Source organism: Tasmannia lanceolata, unplaced genomic scaffold (assembly GCF_043159265.1).
Source record: "Tasmannia lanceolata isolate RefF3 unplaced genomic scaffold, GAP_Taslan_0.1 ptg000162l, whole genome shotgun sequence".
NCBI lineage: Eukaryota > Viridiplantae > Streptophyta > Magnoliopsida > Canellales > Winteraceae > Tasmannia > Tasmannia lanceolata.
This window is the reverse complement of record NW_027518838.1, coordinates 23,650-43,978: the sequence shown is the minus strand read 5'-3', so window position 1 is coordinate 43,978 and position 20,329 is coordinate 23,650. Positions and strand designations below refer to the sequence as shown.

Genomic DNA, 20,329 nt, shown 5'->3' with positions numbered 1-20,329 from the left:
CCCCCCCAACACACACACACACAAAAGAAACAAAAGAAAAAAAAACAAAACCACAATCGCATCTAACCAAACTTACTCTAATTATTCCGTTACAATTGTATTTTCACACCTCCAAACGATATCATTTATAACATGAAACAAATCTACTAGATATGGACAAATCCTCTCTCTCTCTCTCTCTCTCTCTCTCTCTCTCTCTCTCTCTCTCTCTCTCTCTCAATAAACGCCATATGTTGCATCCATGTCACTATATTCTCCTTCCTCTTCAAATCCACGGTTACATGCTAAATGACCATCAATCATTCTTCGAAAACGCCTCACCCACCATAACTAACCTAACTTCAACGCATTCACCATTGTTTGCATTGAATGAATTACAACTTTTATATAATAAGATACTGTAGAACCAAGAATCCTTCCAAGTCAAATACCCTATCTATTTCATGCGTCCTTGCCACCTCTATTGTTGAAACCAGAAATTCGCACCGACAAGCTAAATATCTCAACTCAACTCAACAAAGCCTTTGTCCCAAACTAGTTGGGGTCAGCTAAATGAATCCTTTAGAAAACTTTCATGAAGAATGTGAAAGGAATCTATCCGGCACTAATCCTGGCTCTAGTTGGGTTCTTCTACGTGGATCAATTTCTTCCATTCTACCCTATCCAAAGTCATGTTCTCTGTTATGTTCCTAGCTATCAAGTCTTTCCTCATTGTTTCTACCCAAGTTGTTTTCGATCTGCCCCTACCTCTTTTTACTCCATCAATTTGGCACGAGTCACCTCTTCTCACCGGAGCATCCAAAGGCCTACGTTGGATATGTCCAAATCATATTAAGCGGTGCTCTCTCATCTTCTCCTCAATTGGTGCCAGCCCCACCTTTTTACAGATATCTTCATTTTTAATTCTATCTAACCTTGTGTGGCCGCACATCCATCTAAGCATTCACATCTCCGCTACACTCATTTTATGCACATGTTGCTTCTTTGTGGCCCAACATTCTGAGCCGTACAGCATGGCTGCTTCTTGGTGGCCCAGCATTCTGAGCCACCCCCACCGACAAGCTAAATATCGAGGTCGGTTATTTTTTTCAGCATCATTTCTCGAATATTCTTCTTTGCAAGCTCCTTTCCATTAGATTTATGCAAGTTCCATTTTATTTATAATGGCTTTCGCTCTTTCCACCTCTCCGGCTGCATACAATAATTTGCTCCAGGTTCAAACTCAAGGTTATTTTTTAATTTGGCATCTTTAGCGAAAAAAAATTATGAGAATCCAAAAACATATAGTAAACCTCTTCTCACTTGGAAACAAATAGGACAGACAAATAAAAGGAACTAAATTAGAATTGGCAAAACATACTTTTGACAAAATTTAGAAGTTTCAACAAATAGATTAGAGTACCTTGAACATACAATAGAGACATGTTTGCTTTGGGGAACAATTTAGGAATCATCAAAGCATAAAAACAATGGATTTTCTATTATTGGTCGCGCGTGATGTTTATTAGAGTAACCTTTCCTATTCAAATAACCCCTACTAAATTCACCCAAAATGCAATAAAGCACAGCCCATTTCCACATAATTCCATTTCCCCGTATGTTTCGAAATCTAATACTCAATATTAATTGATATTAATCAATGATCGATATTTATGAATTTCTTTTTAAACTCAACCTCGTCCGATTGGTTTGACTCAACCGAAGTTTTTATAGATATATTATGTTACTTTTCCTATTACTAATGTTTCCTCTTTAGCCATAAAAAAAATGTTTCCTCTTCATCTCCCACATCCGGTATAATAAATGTCTCCATGGAGCTGTGCTGAAACTCAGTATGTCCTCTTTGCCTCCAACACAATAGGTCTCTTTCGAGCACGTCGTTTCCTTAACCGAAAGCATTCCCACGACTTATCGGGCACCCAAAAAGGTTTGAGAATGACTAGAAATTCCAGCAAAGGGGGGCACTCTAAAGATTCTCAAAACTGAACCACTCTTTCTCGATGAACTATCCAGATCATGTTGAAAAACTGTGATGAACTAAGCAAAATTGTCTGATTACTATGTGATTCCCACAATTATGATGATTAAGGATCTCTTATGATGCCGGTAATAATTATCAGCGTGTGGTCCTACACGCAAATAATGGTTATAATAGTCTTAGCAATGCCATATTTAATGGTCCAAAGAAGCTGTAATGTCCTATTTAGAAATAACATTAAACTAAAAGAAACTTATGTCAGTAAATTAAATCTAGTAAAATCTGACCACTGGATCTAGGGCGTTAGATGTTGTAGATTAGGCAATTTAACAATTATGTATTAGATTAGGACTATGATTTGTGGAAAGGGACACAAGTGTCGTGTGTCGACATGGACACGGAGTGTCAAACACGGAGTGTCGGACACGGCAAACCCCCAAACTTTAGAAACGGAGACACGGCTAAAATAGAAAGTATATGTAATCATTATGTGGATATTGATTCGCGTGTCCAGTTTTGACATGGATACGAGTTGTCTAAATGAGGTAAACACGGTATTCGATAAAAAAAACAGAATGTCACACTTGACACGGTACAAAAACATGTCTACACACCCACATTAAGTCTAACACTTCTAGAAATACAAGTAAAAGTGTCCAAAGGAGTGTCGACACGTGTGGACACGCCTGCTATGTCGGATACGGCAGGACAAACGAGTCGGTAATAAATTCGAAGATTAGGCCAAATCATAGGATTAGGATAATCTTTCCTAAGGTTTTCCGTCTATGCTTATCTTTTAAGGACATTACTCGAGGACAGATTTTGGTTAATTGTAGCAGTCCAAGATTAATAGAAATTCGTCATTTTTCAACTTAGTTGTTATTAAGAATCAATTTTGGTAGCATCTATAGAGGCCCTAAGGCCATGTTTGGTAGAATTGAAAGTTTTTTCTATGGAATATTGGTTTATCAAGTGGTGGGAGAGGGGCATGAAGGGTGGAAGAGGGAGCCTTGGGCGGGCATGCATTAATGAGGAGAGGGTGAAAAGTGGCTGAAAATAGGGAAAAGAAAAAATTCAACTCAAATGCAAGTTTTTGTTTTCCTTATTTCTCAGCCACTTTGCATCATTCCTCACTCATACCCTCTCAATTCTCTCTTTCTCCTACTCTCCTTGCCCCCTTTTCAACACTTGGTAAGCCAATATTTCATGAAAAAAAATCATGGTTTCCAAACATGGCGTAAGGGTCTATCTTGGATCTCCATCAAAGTTATTTGCATAAATTGTTAGATGCAAATGGTCTTGAAGTTAAATATGAATATTTGCAAATAAGATGTAGTTAATGGCTTCCTAGGAGGCCTCAGTATGCCAATTACAAATAATATTAGATTAAAATAAGCTTATTTGCAAATAGGAAACTGGATTCCAAAGATGATTACTTGAGACCTACTGAATATTTTTAAAAGCTTACCGGTTGTTGGTGACATATTTTTAAAAGCTTAGAAAACAGTTTGTGGATAGATGGAAGCTTTTTGTGGTTCGGTCTAGTTTCAGATTTCCAGTCTTGAATTAGATGTGGCTCAAGCATAACTGGGGTTGCAACTTGGGTGGGGCTCAACAATTTTTGCTTGGATTGGATTAGGAAAAGATACCCCGATTGGGTTATGACAAAGGTCTTGGGAAACATTAACCTAATTTTTTTACTGCGATTTTTAAAATCTTATTTATTTGTATTTTTTTCATTCTTCACTATAGGACAATCCAAAACCAACCTGGCTGGATTTTGGAAATCAAGTTAGATGGTTTGAATTAGGGTTGAGAGATTTAGAGGCAGTTTGGGTTAGGGTTGAGCCTTCCCGACTAGAGGTTCAGAATGGGTCGGATTAGGATTGAGATAATGCAACCTTGGGTTAGGCTAGGGTTGCGGTAATTGCCTTTTATTGCTGATAGTAAAAGTGGATTTTGCAGGCAAGCCTTCTTTCAGAATTAGGGTTAGATGGGTTGTTATTTATAGAGCATTAATTATTAGAGCTCCAACTGTACTCAAAATTACAATAGAAGAGTTTTAGAAGGAATGCATGATATCTAGTTAATAATGAACTCCTAATTAAAATAATCTTATCGAGACTAATGCACGTATCCAAAGAGGCCCTAGTATTCTTAGCATTAGCATTGATGTGAAGGTTTTATTATACAGATAATATTAAAAAGAAAAAAAAAATCTACCCTACTCCATCGACATATAAAAGAGCAAAGAAGTTTAGATTCGTACCTCTTTTTCCTATATCACCTGATCCATTCAACATGTTATTCCTGTCAATTGGAATTTACATATAAGCACCAGGAAACAAAAAAGACAATGGTATTTTCATCTCTTATTTCAGTTACTTCTACCATCTCTCTTTTACTCAAACTCGTTTGTTAGACCTTCAATTAACTAGTTAGAATGAATGAATGAATTTTAAGAGAGCAGCGAAAGAATAAAAAAAATGATTGGCATGGCCAATTGTCTTTATATAATATTATTAATGGAAAGTGATATTTCCACACTCTTTTCATTTTCATGCTTTCTGTTAGGTAGAAACAAAAGGGTGAAGATAGGATTTACTCTCATGTAAGCTTGCTTAGAATGAAAAGTATTAGATGGTCATTAAAGCATATCTGCATGTAATTAATCCTGACATAAGGTAACAGTGTGATGTGTGATGTGAAACCATCTAAGGTAAACTCCAAATCTAGAGAGATGTGATATGAAACTACATGTGATGGGTTTCCTTTTCAAAATTTAGAGGGAAATAATATGATTGTGATCAATTTAGTAGAATATCATCATAAATTGAAGGTTCTTTTAGATAAAAATTGAATAAGGTTGGTTCAAATTATCTTTTTTAGTGTGTGAAAAGGGATTTGCTAGGGACTTTCACATAAAGGCATTTGTGATCTGTTTTTCTAACTTGGGTTCTTCCCCAATCTCATGAAAAAATTTCTACAAAAATTATTTTTTTCCTCCGCGATTGGAACTTAGATATTGAAAGACTCTGGACAAAAACAAATAAATAATTGAAAATGGGCTAAAAAACAAATAAAGTAAAAGAAGGGGAAAAATGAAGGTGAATCCAAGAATCGATTAAACTCTTACCATCTGAAGAGAACTCCACCATCGTTTTTTCTTCCTCATCTCCTCTTTTCTTCTCTTTTTTCCCTCAACCCTAATCTCGAATAAGAAAAGAGGTGGTGAACTTATCAGCTTATAGTATTCTCAACGACAGTGATATTTCCACCCCCTTTCAACATTTTCACGATTTTCTAGGTACCGACAAAAAAGGTGTGGAGATATAATTTTTCCTTAGAATCAAAAGTATTGGACCCCATGCAGCGGACCAGCTGTCGTGAATCTGCTCACCATTTAGAGTTATTTTTCACGAAAGATTAAGGAAGGGAGATGATATTTTCACCCCCTGTGAAGTACGCATGCACCCCTCTTATAACTTGAACTGTGGGCAACTTTAACGCTTTTTGACGTCGAATCACGTTAAAAATTCATTGCTACCTCATTATTCCAATATCTAGACCGTTCCTTTGATGGCCCCATTGTAAATAGGCCCAAGTGATTTTTAAAGATATAAACTTTTTACGGGCTCCAACTTCTCCAATGATTTAAAGCATTTATAGTTGGGCCCACCGAGGGTTTGCCAACCCCACCAAAAGTTCATGTTAAGAGAGAGTGAGAGAGGGTGTGTGATTATTGTACCGAGTGTGTGTGTGTGAGGAAGAGGGGGGTAAGATTGTAACGTGTTGTACCGGTAGCCACAACTTATAAAAGGGGTGAATAAATATTTATAGGGGGTGGATTTATAACTACCCCTAATAAATTTGGTAAATCCTTAATAAGTTTCAAAAAGTTAAAAGGAGGTGAACCTAATATCAGAATCTAAAATTCCAAAAAATTAAAGTATGTGAACCAAACCATAAATTTAAAATTTCAAAAAAAATATTTTGCAGAAAACTTTCTTGAAAAGTTCTACTTTTAAAGAAAGAATGGATGCACTAATATGAAGCTTTAAAACACTGTGGTCAGATGAGAGAGCTTTTGACATGGAGAAGAAAGGGGCCATGCCAGTTTCCCATTTCGGGTCTGATGAAGAAGGAGCTATTTCTAATAATGCCTGATGAGAGTGATGCCAACTAGTTATCTGATTTTTAATTATTCATCTTCTAATTAGCTATTACCTAGTAAGAAAAATGGATATTGGGTAGCAATCTTTCTTACCATTGCCTAGGATTCTTACCTATTAATTATGTAGGTAAGGAGATTTAGCTAGGACTCTTATCGAGTGTGAATGTTGCATATCACCTCCTATGATTAAAAAAAGTTGAAATTTTCTATTTTGAAGAAAATGAAAAATATCTCTTTCTCTCTATATTCTTCATATTCTCCAGTGTTCTTGAGACTATCCATAGATATGGGAATATTTTCGTCTCTTTTACAAGTGTCGTATAAGGGAAAGATCCTAAACAATTGTGCCATCTTTGAGCAAGTCACCAAGTGTCGTATCAGGAAAAGTTCCTGGAAATTATGTTATCTTAGAGAAAAGACTTTAGAATGGAACCATTTCGACTTTTTTCGTCAAGGTGGCGTGGCGTCATACAATGAAATTTTGCCGTGCTAACTAGTTGTCTGCTAAATTTTTAATTCAATTTTAAAATCTAGAAGTTTATTTTTTTGTTTTCTTTCTATTTTTGCAATACGCCAATCCAAAACCAACCTGGCCCAATTTTGAAAATCGGGTTAGATGGGTTGGACTAGGGTTGAGAGATTTAGAGGCGGGTTAGGTTACGGTTTACCCTTCACAATCCGAGCTTCATATTGGGTCGGGTTAGGGTTGAGAAAATGCTATGTTGGGTTGGGTTAGGGATGAGGTAATTGTCTTTTATTGCTGATGGTAAAAGTAGATTTTAAGTGAGCAATCTCAAGCTCAAAGCCCTCTTTTGGAACGGTTTAGATGGGTTACCTTTTATTGTTTATAAAGCATTGATTATTAGTGCTCCAATTATATTCAAAATTAGAAAATTGAAATAGAAGACTTATACGAGGGATAAATGTTATCTAGTTAATAATTAACTCCTAATTAAAGTCATTATTTACAAATAAGATTAACTTAAAATAATCTGATAGATAAATAAAGACTATTGTAGATAAATAAAGACTAATGCACGATGCACCCAAAGAGGCCCTAGTACTCTATTTACGCTTGTATAAAGGTTTTATTATTCAATTAATGCAAAATAAAAGCAAAGAAATCTATCTATTCCAAATTTAGAAGAGGAAAGATGTCATGACCCACACCCCAAGATCCGAAAATCCCATGGTGTGGTGCCGTTCAAAAGTGTTTCCATATATTGGGGTTCAGAGTACTACATTTTTTTTCTTTCAATGAATTCCAATGAATGTACGATCAAATATCACTAAGATTACTTCCATTCATGTATTCAATAGTTACATACATCCCAAAAAGAATATTACATATTTCCTCTTTCTTTCAACCATAACATGATCACATATTTACATTATACACATTACCTGTTGACACAGATGCAACAAAAACAGCTCTACAAAGCTTACTCCAAGATCCTCAGTGATCCCTATCCCTTTCTGGAGACTCAACCTCTATAAAAACAGTTCTTTAACTAGAATGAGCAAAACAGCTCAGCAAGTCACTAAGTTAAGCCCTATGAGTACATAAATGCCCTACTAATGATGCAAAGCGACTTATAACATGTTAGCACTCAATTATACAAAGATCATAACAATATTTGGCAATGTATGAGACATATCACTTCTAAACATTTCCTATTTCACAGTATATAGGTTCATGGCCAAACAATGCTCAGTAGAATCATAAAAACAATAAATCACAGGTGTAATCCCTCACGGGGCAAACATATTTAAAACAAAGCTCAAGAGTTACCAAATAGCTTATATAGATAACCAAATCCGGATGGGTCCAATAACAGAGGACTTGCACAAGCCACGAACCCCAATGACCTTCTGGTGGGGACAATCAGATGATACCTTGATGAAGGACCCAACAAAGGCGACCAATAATCAGATCACCTTACTGGAGGAGCCAATCAAGGCGACCAATAATCAGATGACATCTTACTGGATGACCGACAAATAATCAATTCATTGACAATATTCAACATTGCATTACAATCAATGGAGTCTCAATATAATAAATAATAGAATTTCTAATTTTTAATGAATCATGTAATGTATAAGTATTGGGAACATGCTCTATACAATATGGATCACAGAAGAAAGCATAACTTTCTAATCCCATAGAAATCTATTTGGATTTACCTTTGTAAATAGCATGCTTCAGTATTTTAATTTCAGCTCTCAAATTACTTCAAATTTCTTAGTACAGTTAGTTTCACTCAATAGTAGACTTCAAGAGCTTTGAATAGGAGCAAATTTCACTAAATTTGGATTTAAATCGACAAAGTTGTGGTCATTAAAAGTTAGACCAAATTTCCACCATTTCTGCAGATTTTATGCCATAATCTGTTTCATGTAAACTAACAAGTTTCATCATTTCTACATATTTTTATGCCATAAACAGTTTCCACGTAAATTGGCAAGTTCATCATTTCTGCAGATTTTATGCCATAAACAGTTTCCACGTAAACTGGCAAGTTCCATCATTTCTGCGGTTTTATGCTCTAAATAGTTTCCACGTAAGCGGGTAAGTTTCATCATTTCTGCAGATTTTATGCCATAAACAATTTCCATATAAATTGGTAAGTTTCACCATTTCTCTAGATTTTATGCCACAAATACCGTCCAAGTAAATTGTAAAATTTCACCATTTCTACATATTTTTCACATACACTGACATGTTTCACTCTTTCTGCCATAACTCTCAAAACGCTAGGAATTTTTTAGTGTCATTTCTTCCGTTAGAAAGTAGACTTCGAAAGCATCTATTTGAGTATAAATTTCACTAATTGATTCACCTAAGGCACCTATTTGTAGGGTCCTAGGAGCAAGCCAAGAGTATCCATTAATGGATTAAACAAAAAGTCACCAGTAATGAAAGAACTCAAAGGACACCTAGGGTAAGCCAAGAGTCTCCATTAATGGATTAAACCAAAGGTCACCATTAATGAAAGAACTCAAAGGACAACATAGTTAATCCAAAAGTCACCATCAATGGTGAATATGAAGAATTTTGCATGCAAAATAGCCATCTCTTTGTTTTGTTCATTCTAGCTTCTCTCTTTCACTCAACCTCATTTGTTAGTGCTTCAATTAACTAGTTAGAATGAATGACAAAAGTCTAAGAGAGCAGTGAAAGCATAAAAAATGGATGGCAAAGCCAAATGTCTCTCTGTAAGCATGCGCTTTTTAAATTCTGCATTTTCCACCCCTTTGAAAAGTCAATAAAAGGAAGCCCTATTCACCCTTCATATTTACATCCTCTACCCCCTTCTCTTAAGCATAGAAAAACACAAGAAACTCTTTGAATTTACAACATCATGCCTTCAACCATAAAGACAAAAACTCCTCTTTCCTTACTCGTTTTCTCCCTACAAATCTCATATCCAATTTCCCACCCTAAATCCTTCCCTATATAGCTGAATCTCGTTAAAATCCCCCGAATCCCGCCTTATATTTTTTATCCCTCAAGAAAATCCCGAAAAATCCTGTGTTTACACCTTGATTTTCAAAAAAAGAAGAAAAAATAGCATCAAAATCCTTTGACAGATTCGCCATAGCGGCTCTCTTACCTCATCTTTTCTCTATAAATAGGCTCACCAAGAGCCTTCTTAGACACAACATTCCCACATGAAAAAACCACAAGCAACAAGATCTCTCTTCTTTCAAGCATTTTCTCCACTTTTCCTCTTTATTTCTCTTCATTTTCTTCATTTTCAACAATCGGGCCAGCAACTAGACACCATCTCAAAGTTTTCCAACAGGCTCACATGACCCACCATTTCCTCCTCTCTTCACCCCAGCGTGAAACACACGGTTCGGCATTCGACTTTGTAAACGGTGAAGGCCTCAACCTTTGATTTTATTTATCTTATCAACTTATTCATGATCGGTTTACACTGATTTACCATTTTATTTGTGACTCATTATTTACATTGATTTCATTCAGATTGTTTGTACTAATTTCATCATCATATTCAGGATCTGTTTGTATTGATTTCATTCCCTTACTTACGATTCATCTGTGCCGATTTCATTTATTTATGAAGATTAGAATCAAATCATCTATTTTCTATGAAACAATTCAAAATTGTATATTTTGTCATTAAAACAAACAAGCCTGACTTAACTCTGTTTTATTACATTTGCTTTTAAAACATATTTTCACATTTTCCAATATATTGGTGGAATGAAACTATGAACTACAGTCCTTACAAATTCGGTGTATTAAATTTATGTTGTTGAATACACGCTACCTTAAAAAACTAGTTTGTTGTTTACCCGTTTTCTGCTGACCTAGAATAATTATCTCATCCTATAAAAATCAATTTGCAGCTTTCTCTATTGAATTCATCTTATTACCATACTTCAAATTTCTGCCTTATTTAACTGCAGTAACAACTCACTGTTGTTTTACATTTTTAAATCCCACCAATTATTAAATCTATCATCTTTTGCTTTCTTTCTAAAGGCATTCATTTGGTTGGAACTCTGAGCTTTAAATAGTATCTCGTTTACCCGTGCACATCGTATTTTAAAATTGGTAGTGACATCTCCACGCATTTTATTTGAATTGTTTAATTTGTGCCTTTCATACCCAATTCCTCACACTTGATTCAAATTTCTCTCCCGTTATTAAATTCAAATTCAAATATTAAATTTTTTGAATTTTATTATTTTTGAGTCTTTATATTAGATTATTAATGGAAAGTGATTTTCCAGCATTTATTCAACTCTATTTTCATGTAAAAAAAAATTCTCGAATTGAAAATTGTCATTGTTATAATAAAAATTGTAAGTATACTAACCAGCTACCTTGATCTGCTTACAGGTTGTGACAGTCCATTTGTTGCGGATGCTATTGCATATCAATACATAAATCCCATTTTGAACCAGTTACATCCATACTTACTGGACAGTTAACTGAAATTGGCTATGCCTGTTACTGAAATTTCAGTTGTCATTGCCCAAATCATAGACTCCAAGCTGATCACCCTGGAAACCCATGGTACACAAAATAAATCAAACAAAACCCAGTAAAGAAAAAAAACGCAATCAAATGTATCAAAAAAATATTTCTCTACCGAACCGCCCCAGGATCTAGAACTTTCAGCACCATCTTTCCTTCCCGACTGCTCGCGAGCTCGAGACCCCTTACTTTCACCCTACCAAAAGCATAACCTAGACCGGATAAATTTTTATTTCTCCAAAAAAATAGAGAAAAAGAAAAAAGTGCACATATCTCCAAAAGAAATTGCAGAAATGTCAGAAGAAAGATACCTCAGTCTATTGATCCGATAGCTAAAGAGCACCCGCCAAAATAAGAAATCAATAAATCAAAATTATCATCCCTATCTAAGTAACCAGAAAAATAAATGAAAATGAATATCTAAGAGATGAATAAAAAGAAAACAAATGACACTACTTACATCTCTATAGCGCTGTAAATAAACCCGCAAAGGCTCGATATAGTCCACGAATCCTAAAGTTACCATTGCCTCCAACGAATCCTAAAGTTACCATTGCCTCCAACAAATCATCTCTGTTGATCGTTTGACGCCTCTCTCTCTCAACGGAGATGATTTGTTGGAGGCAATGACAACGTTAGGATTCGTGTACTATATCGAGCCTCTAAAGGTTTATTTACAGCACTATAGAGAGGTAAGTAGTGTCATTTGTTTTCATTTTATTCATCTCTTAGATATTCATTTCCATTTTTTTTCTGGTTACTTAAGTAGGGATGATAAATTTGATTTATTGATTTCTTATTTTTGATTTTTGGGGGTGCTCTTTGGCTATCGGGTCTATAGACTGAGGCAACTTGCTTCGGTCATTTCTTCAATTTCTTGTGGAGCTTTGTGCACTTTTTCTTTTTCTCTATTTTTTTTGGAGAGATGAAAATTTATCTGGTTTGGGGTTATTCTTTTGGTAGGGCAAAAGTAAGGGGTCTCGAGTTCGTGAGCAGTCGGGAAGGAAATATGGTGCCGAAAGTTCTGGATCCTCGGGCGCTTCGGTAGAGAAATATGTTTTTGATACATTTGATTGCGTTTTTTTTTCTTTACTGGGTTTTGTTTGATTTATTTTGTGTACCACGGGTTTCCAAGTTGATCAGCTGGATTAGTTTTCGCCCCGATTATACATAGTACGTCTGTTGCTTAAAGATGCATATTTCTGTACTGTCTGGGTTTACATAATTTCTGATTCTAAAAAGCATCATCAGTTGGAAACATCAGTGCTTCTTGCTTCTGTCTGTGATTACTAGGAAAAACCAACAGCAAATTTCACTTGGTTTCTGTTGGTCCTAGCAGTGATAGAGGAACTTTCATCTTGTTGTCCATCGTTTCCACCAAGTATTTAACCTATTGGTGACTGCCCTACGTTACTGTGTTCAGAATTTCTGAACCTGACAGGAAGGTGCTGTCAGGTGGAGAATTTCCTCCACAATTGAGCTTCAAGCTTTCTTCGAACTGATGATGCTTCACCCCTCTTGCAAGGTCAGCTCTGTACATTGACAACCAAATTCAGCAGTTATTATGCATTACTGGACTGTTCTTGGCAGCAGAATTTGGCAACTTGTTGCGTTCAAAGAGGTTGAGACTTAGGGCTATTGGTGAGTCTCGGTTGAGCACTGAAGTTGCAATGAACCTCATTGTTAAAGATGACTACAATCCTTGTATTTAGGAACAAATACTCAGAGATGATATGGTAGACAGTTCCTTTACGAAGTTTTAGTGAGAGAAACTGATCTAACTTCCTTAATCGGGGAGAGGTTGCTGTCGATCATAAACCCATTGGTATGATTGTAATCTCCGGCCACTTCAACACCATCAAACTAGGAGATCTTTATCATCTCTATTAAAAGATGGTGATACTGGAGTCTTCGCCACTTTATGGATTTAATCTCAGCTGCAACATAAACGGAGAAAACATCTCTGTTTGAGTCAAATATGTGACACAGAATTCATGAAACCCCTCATAATTCCAAGATTGTGAAACAGGTTGCTATTTGGTATTTGTACAATTTGGAGGAACTGAATGCTGTAATGAGTCAAATGCAACTTACATGGACATTAGTTACAGAATTCTGATCACTTTATCTTGAGTTCCTCTCTTAATTCACATTAAATTTGGAAGCCCAAGGCACAATGATTGACTCAAGCCAATGGCTCACTAATCCAATGTTTATTTGACAAGTTACCAATTAGGATAGCCAGGGAGTTGTAAGGCCAGCAACACATGTGAGCATTCACAAACTTTTGTCAAGGCTAGGGAACCCCTTAGATAGGAATTTGATCTAATCTGGGCCAGTTTTTGCAATACCATCGGTTAGCTCAGATTAAAAAAATTCAGCTTAAGCACTACTAGTGTCAGTATCTTTCAGCCACTTTTAAAAGAACCTCACTAGCTTATCCAAACCTCATTGACGATGTGCATACCTGGAATATAATGTGGAAAAACGAACATATTAGAGCATTGTCAATCTGCTATTGATGTGACGTTCCTATTCAGTTGAGAGATCACAATATATCCCCATAGCTCTGTACTTTAAAATTAACTGAGATGAGTACTTTTCTTTTGATCTTCTTACTAGCTCTTAAATAACTTGATATATCCAGAGCTGAATTCTATTATGAAGATTTTGATTCAAACCAATTTGTTGATCATATAATGGAATCGCAGCAATTAGCACACCTTTTACTAACCTTCAAGGCAACTGAACTCTGGTAAGAGTTTTACCACGAACATCACTTCAGACTGAAGAAATCAATACACCAAGATAACACCCCCCCCCCCCCCCCCCCCCCCTCTCTTGAAGTTAGGGGGAAAATGAAATTGAAAAAATGGGTAACAAAGAAGTAAAAAACATAGAAACAAAAAACTTCTTTCGTGAATTTCGGATCGAAGAATGCAGAGAGTGAGAAATATGTATTCTAAGCATGGCTTAGAAACATGCAATTAAAAATAACCCCCTCTTTTTGGGGCGAAGCTATCCAATGTCGTGCATCAAAATATTCCTTCCATAAAAAATTAATGTTTTGTGTGAAAATTTAGTTGCCCCACATTCACAGTCATTTGTAGGAACTCACTGCTTCTTTTGGTAAGCATATAGTCGATTTTTTTTTTTAGAGTTCTCTTTTCATTTTAATGAGTGTTTTTTTGCCTTCATTAAGCTTAGAATCTATTTATTATTGAAGTACTACTTTTAATTGGATGCCCCTATTTCCTGTGACACCATTATCTTGCTATCCAGTGCATCACATCCAATGATAATTGCCTCCTATTGTTTCCAAAATGAGTCATGTGTTATATTTCTCTTATGCAAAATGTAGTAATTAAAATTAGCTTTCCAAATTCTAATCAATTCATTTGTTCATCGCTTTGGGTTATTGAAACTTCAATCTCACTTATAAATTTGTCAGTAACATCAATCAACTCTATCACACCTGATCAAAGGATGCTGAGCTACTTCCTTCACTTGTGGCTATGATTTCAGGTTAGGTACCAAAAGATTTACTTGTGACTACAAGTTCAAATAGCGAACAAAGCACCTACAGGTATTGTATAAAAAGAAAAGATCACAGGAACAGTGAAGTGCGTGCGGTCTTGGTGTCAGAGGTAGGAAGAAAGGATTCAACGAGTTCCCATTGGGTCTTGGAAGAGAAGCCGGGATTTATTTTATCCGCGGATAGGCTTGCTATCCAAGGATTCACGTTGAGAACAGCCCCATTGTTGACTTTTATGTGAAAAGAAGTCTTTTTGTAATTCAAACTTACAATGGGGTGTTTTTAGTAATTTTATGTATGCTTTTGGGCTTCCCTCCAAAAAGACTAAAGTCATGAGAAAACTTTAGTCCTAGATGGGAAGTGTGAGAGGATGAGAGTGGCCATATATATACTTTCACTCTCTTAACCTTGTAAATGAGCAAGAGGTTATGGGGATCCTACGCGCACGGATCGCCCACTTGGGTCCGGTGGGCTTTTGATCTTACCACACGCGCGCCGCCCGGCCCGGCCCGGCCCGGCCGGCCGCGCTCGTGGACCTAAGGCTTTTCTTTTTCTATTATTTATTTTTCCTTTTAACGGTTAAGAATTTATTTATTTTGTTTTAATTCTTTTTTTACGGTTTGAGATTTCTTAATCGTGGTTTAGTGACCGTTTGGAAAACGTCTCTCACGCACCAAAAGAGTGCGACGTTTCATCCTAACGGATCGATTACCTTTCTATATAAATCGGCTTTACAGAAAACAGAAGATTATCCTTGACGGATTCTTCTTCTGCTCTTTCTCTTCTCTGGCTTTCTCTCTGCTTTTCTGCTCAAGGTTTTTGGCAAATATAAGCAAGTTCTTAGGCATCCGGGCTGCGTGAGTGCACACCCCTGGAGCAAGAGTTGTTGTATCCTGGAGGCATACGCCGAGACGCCCATCTGCACCGTTGATTCATCATAGTGGGGGCGAGATTTGCACATAAATTTTCTAACATTCTTAAGGCAAATCTACGATCTGTGATCTGTAATTTTTGGATTTCGATTATTGGAAATTACTCATCATGGCTTCCCAAACCGAAAGACCGGAGAAATTTGACGGATCGGATTTCGGTAGATGGCAGGAAAAAATGCGATTCTTTCTGACTTTTCTAAACCTAGACTATATCTTGAAGGATCCTGACTCATTACCTGATGAGGAAGAACCTGCAAGAACTCATCTCATTGAGAAAAGAAAATGAGATAACTATCTCTGTAAAGGTCATATACTGAGTTGTCTCAGTAATCAATTATTTGATGTATTTTTTAGAATTGAGTCTGCAAAAGTGTTGTGGGAAACTCTAGAGAAGAAATACCTAGTCGAAGCAGCGGGTTCAAAGAAACATCTAATTGGAAAATATTTTCGATATCAGATGATAGATGGAAAATCCATTATGGATCAAGTGAATGAGATCCAATTGATTGTTTCTGACATTCTTGCTAGAGGGATCAAAATAGAAGAACAGATCCAAATTGGTGCAATTATTGAAAAACTACCACCTTCATGGGAGAAATTCCAAGACACATTATTGCATGACAGAAATGATTTTTCTCTTCAAGACTTGTTTGTTTATCTTAGAACTGAAGATGAAAATCGTTTCAGAAAACTGAAATCTAAGGCCTATGAGTTAAACTCTAAGGCAAATCTCACTGAATCTTCATCTGGAAAGAAAACTTTTTCTAAACCTGCATCTGGATCAGGAAAAGATCATTTCAAGAAAAATAATAAGAATTTCAAGAAAAAGAAAGGTAACTGCTTTGTGTGTGGGAAAGCAGGTCACTATGCTAAAAACTGTCGGAAAAATGATAAGAAGAAAAACATTCAAGGAAACATTGCGCCTCAGGCTAATGTGGCTGAAGATCAATATCTGTCGGCCGTAGTATCTGAAGTGAACCTGGTTAATAACGTGAAGGACTGGTGGGTGGACACTGGTGCCACCAGACACATCTGTAGTGACAGAAGTGTATTTTCTTCCTACGAGCTTGTAGGGGATGGAGAGCAGCTTTTCATGGGAAACTCGTCCTCATCTGTTGTGACGGGTAAAGGAACAGTGCTGTTGAAGCTTACATCTGGAAAAGTTCTGAAGCTCTGTGATGTCCTTCATGTACCAGATATAAGAAAGAATCTGGTGTCTGGGTCACTTCTGATCAGGAAAGGATTTAAACTGGTTTTTGAGGCTGATAAATTTGTAATCACTAAAAGTGGTGAATTTGTAGGAAAGGGTTACTCTAGTGAGGGCTTATTCAAACTGAATGTAACTGAGAACATTATGAATAAAGCTTCATCTTCTTCTGCTTATATTACTGATTCTTCTTGTTTATGGCATGGTAGACTAGGTCATGTTAACTATGCATCTTTAAAAAAAATGATGACAAGGCGGGTTTTTTTTTTTGAATGGCAAAATAGATTTCATTAAATAAAAACCGAGACCGAGGAGGTCCCGAAAGAAAGTCGAAAAACTCGACAATTTTTTTGGAAACCACCTCCATGAGCTAATTTATCTGCCTCGCCATTGGCTGACCACCTCACATGTGAAAAAGAGACCGATGGTGCCCCAATTCTATCCTGAATTTCATCAAAGAAGTCGGCAAATCTCCAAGGCACCGCCTTTGTACCTCGATGCATCTAATAACATTGAGAGAGTCCCCTTCCACCACCACCTTGTTCATATCAACATTAAGGAGCATCTTGATACCATGATGAATGGCTCGTACCTTGTACACATGGCAGTTAATAAAAATAAAGTTTGAAAACATTCAATTGAGCATTTTCGTTGCTTCTTTGCTACCACTATGTTAAATATAATGTCTAGACTCTAGACTCTAGACATTCACATATACTTCTATTGTATTTTATCTCTAAAGTATCTTTCTGCAAGCTATTAGGTGAATGAAACAGAGGGTGAATTTACTGTGGCAAGTAGAAATAGATGTTCACCTGCTATGCCTTGGCCAATGAAGTTCAAAGCATTTAGATCATTCGTGGCAGCATAGATCTCCTTAATTGGAATTTTCTGACAGCCAGACCCTTCAGATACTAACTCCTTAGAATCTGTAGAAGTAAACAAGCCAATGCTCAATTTACTAAGTGTTAAAAGTGATAAGTTACAGTGGATGAATCTAGGAATGGGAAATGCTATGAAATACCATCTTTTTCTTGTGGAATACTGGATATAGACCATTTTTTGTCGAGTGCGACACGGCCCACACCACAATAATTACCAATATGAAAATCTCTACTAGGCCCCCAACTAGTAGCCACAGATCTATTTCATTGTAAAAACTGCCCAGGTTAGAAAAGAGATCAAAATAACTCATATAGAATGAGGTTTTGGTCATCGTTTCGAAGAAGGTTTCAATAAACGATTATTCCATTTCTCTAAAATAACCCAATCTCCATTTGCAGTCACCTATAGGGTAAACAATTTACATCTATACAAAGTTAACTAAAATGCACCAGCATGATATATGATCTTAAAAGCCTCGAACATAATCAACTAAATGAATCATTTAGGGTACGGAGTAAAGCCTACTTTGAGACAGTAGAGGCAACAAGAAAATTTGCTATAGGAACGAGACTAGAGCAGAAAATGGGCATCCCTCACCAAACCCACCCAGAAACACATGTACACCCTTTTCTAAGCTCTCAACCCTCTTCAGAAAACCTCAAATATTGAATTCAAGACACCCAACTCAACACTCCGATACTACTGAACCACAAGTTCAGAGCAGAAATAAAAGATTCTCACATATTTAAAGACTAGGATTAGCAAAACTGAAATCTATTTTGAGGGCTACAATAAGGAAAAGAAGAATTCCTGAAAATGAGAAGGAAGAGAAGTACCATTCAAAGGACTTGATAACATCAATCTCAGAAGCCATCTTGTTCAAACTTTTGAGTATGTCTTCCACTTGTACCCCTTCCTTGAACTTAACCAGTACTAAATGCTTCAATTCACCCATGGTTGCACTGTCAAGAGGTCCGAGCATATGGGCATTTTATAAAGGTGAAGGCTCCATACATGCTTTCACAATCTCACTACTGCTTTGTTCGACCCCACTGCTTTGTCGGTGCCTTTGCTGAGTAGTAAGGCACCTTGGGGAAATCACTGTTTCATGGACAACATCTCCCACCTGATATTATTTGACATATCAACTACACAAGGTGGAGAGCCTCAAATCAGCTGCTAAATTACACCTTTTCGGGCCCCCATTTGAAATGCAGGAATTTTCAGAAAAGTTAGGAAAAGAAAAACTTACTAGAATTTCTTGCCATTCCATTGATTACAAATGAAAAAAAAAAGTTACTTGAACTACACCAGTTCAAATTTCATTTAAGTGGAGGATTTTCAATTTATACTGATCCCTCCAAGGAAGGTATAACATTAAATCAAGGTAATTACACAATTTTCCTATGAAAAAAAAATTTTGCCTAAAATGTTTTTCGCGCAATACAAAAAAATTGAGCATTTTAAAGTTAGAGACTCCTCTCTTGATTGAATGGCTTAGAATATAAGATCAATTGTAGTTGCTTAGGCTCTTCAATGTTAAAATTTTAAAATATTTAAAGCTTTTTAAATTAGTTTTTTTTAATGGCATCTGTTTTTATATCAGAACTATATATGAATCAATTCAGACACTGTAATTATTTAATGTTAAAACATTTAAACGTTGCAATCTTTTACAATTTGTTTTTAATAGCAAAGAATTATATTAATATAGAAAAAGATACACGACGATTGAGATGATCAAAAGAATACAAAGGAAAACAAGAAGGAAAAGCCATGAAACGTAAGGAATTATGAATCAATTCAGACGTATGGAAATTTTCACTTCAGACGTATAGAATTATTTAATGTTACAACATTTAAAACGTTGCAATCTTTTACTATTTTTTGAATAGTAAAGAATTATATTTATATAGAAAAAAAATACACAGGGTCATCCTGGTGATTGAGATGATCAAAAGAATACAAAGAAAAACAACAAGAAAAAGCTCACAAAAGAAGGGCTCATAAGGGAGAGAAAGTCATTAAGTATTTCAAAGCCATCCTAGAAACTCCTTCCCTAGGAAGCTATCGGCCTCACTATTTGCCGGCCTCCTTACATGACGAAATGAGATGGAGGTCTAAAGTCTAATGAATAAGAAGAAAGCGCAGAACAAGGTGTTCTAGTGATATCATTTGACTTCATTCTAAATTCAGAAGAAGGTTCGCCAGTGGTCTTTAGATCTCAAATTCAAGCAATCTTTCTGTTTTTCATTTCCAGATCTATGGTATTCGTTCCAGGTGTAAGAGCTGTTTAGATAGGTTTCTAGAAGTGGCTATGTTAAGTCTCTAAGATGCTTATTTCCAGATTTACGGACTTCGGTAGAAGTTTAATTACAGCAAGTTTGCTTTATTGAGTCAGAACTATAATTTCAGTACAGGTGAAGTTTAAGCTAGAGGCTCTAAGCCAATATTGGTGGGATTCTATATATATGGCATGCAAGAGACAAAGTTCAGGAACCTTTTGTATGGGAGTTTGATGTTTTCCTCTATATTTCCCATTACTTTCTGTTACTTTCTATTTGAGCACCTCCATAACCCCCAAAAGAACATGAACCAATACAA

General features: G+C 36.2%; 1 protein-coding gene across 2 annotated transcripts in view; it reads right to left on the bottom strand.

Annotated features, from left to right (window-relative positions):
- The window catches only part of LOC143866844 (uncharacterized), a 38,563-nt gene extending 33,379 nt beyond the window's left edge, over positions 1-5,184 (bottom strand). Inside the window, exons 1-2 of one of the 2 annotated variants that reach the window (XM_077376021.1) lie at positions 5,115-5,184; positions 4,248-4,288 (exon numbers count right to left, since the gene is read on the bottom strand). Coding sequence is in view for 1 of the 2 variants with exons in the window: in XM_077376020.1 (XP_077232135.1) it covers positions 4,248-4,281 (34 nt within the window). In the remaining variant the exon portion in view is untranslated. The remainder of the gene's footprint in view (positions 1-4,247; positions 4,289-5,114) is intronic. The other variant, XM_077376020.1, reaches the window with a different exon arrangement.
- Positions 5,185-20,329: the final 15,145 nt, after the last annotated feature.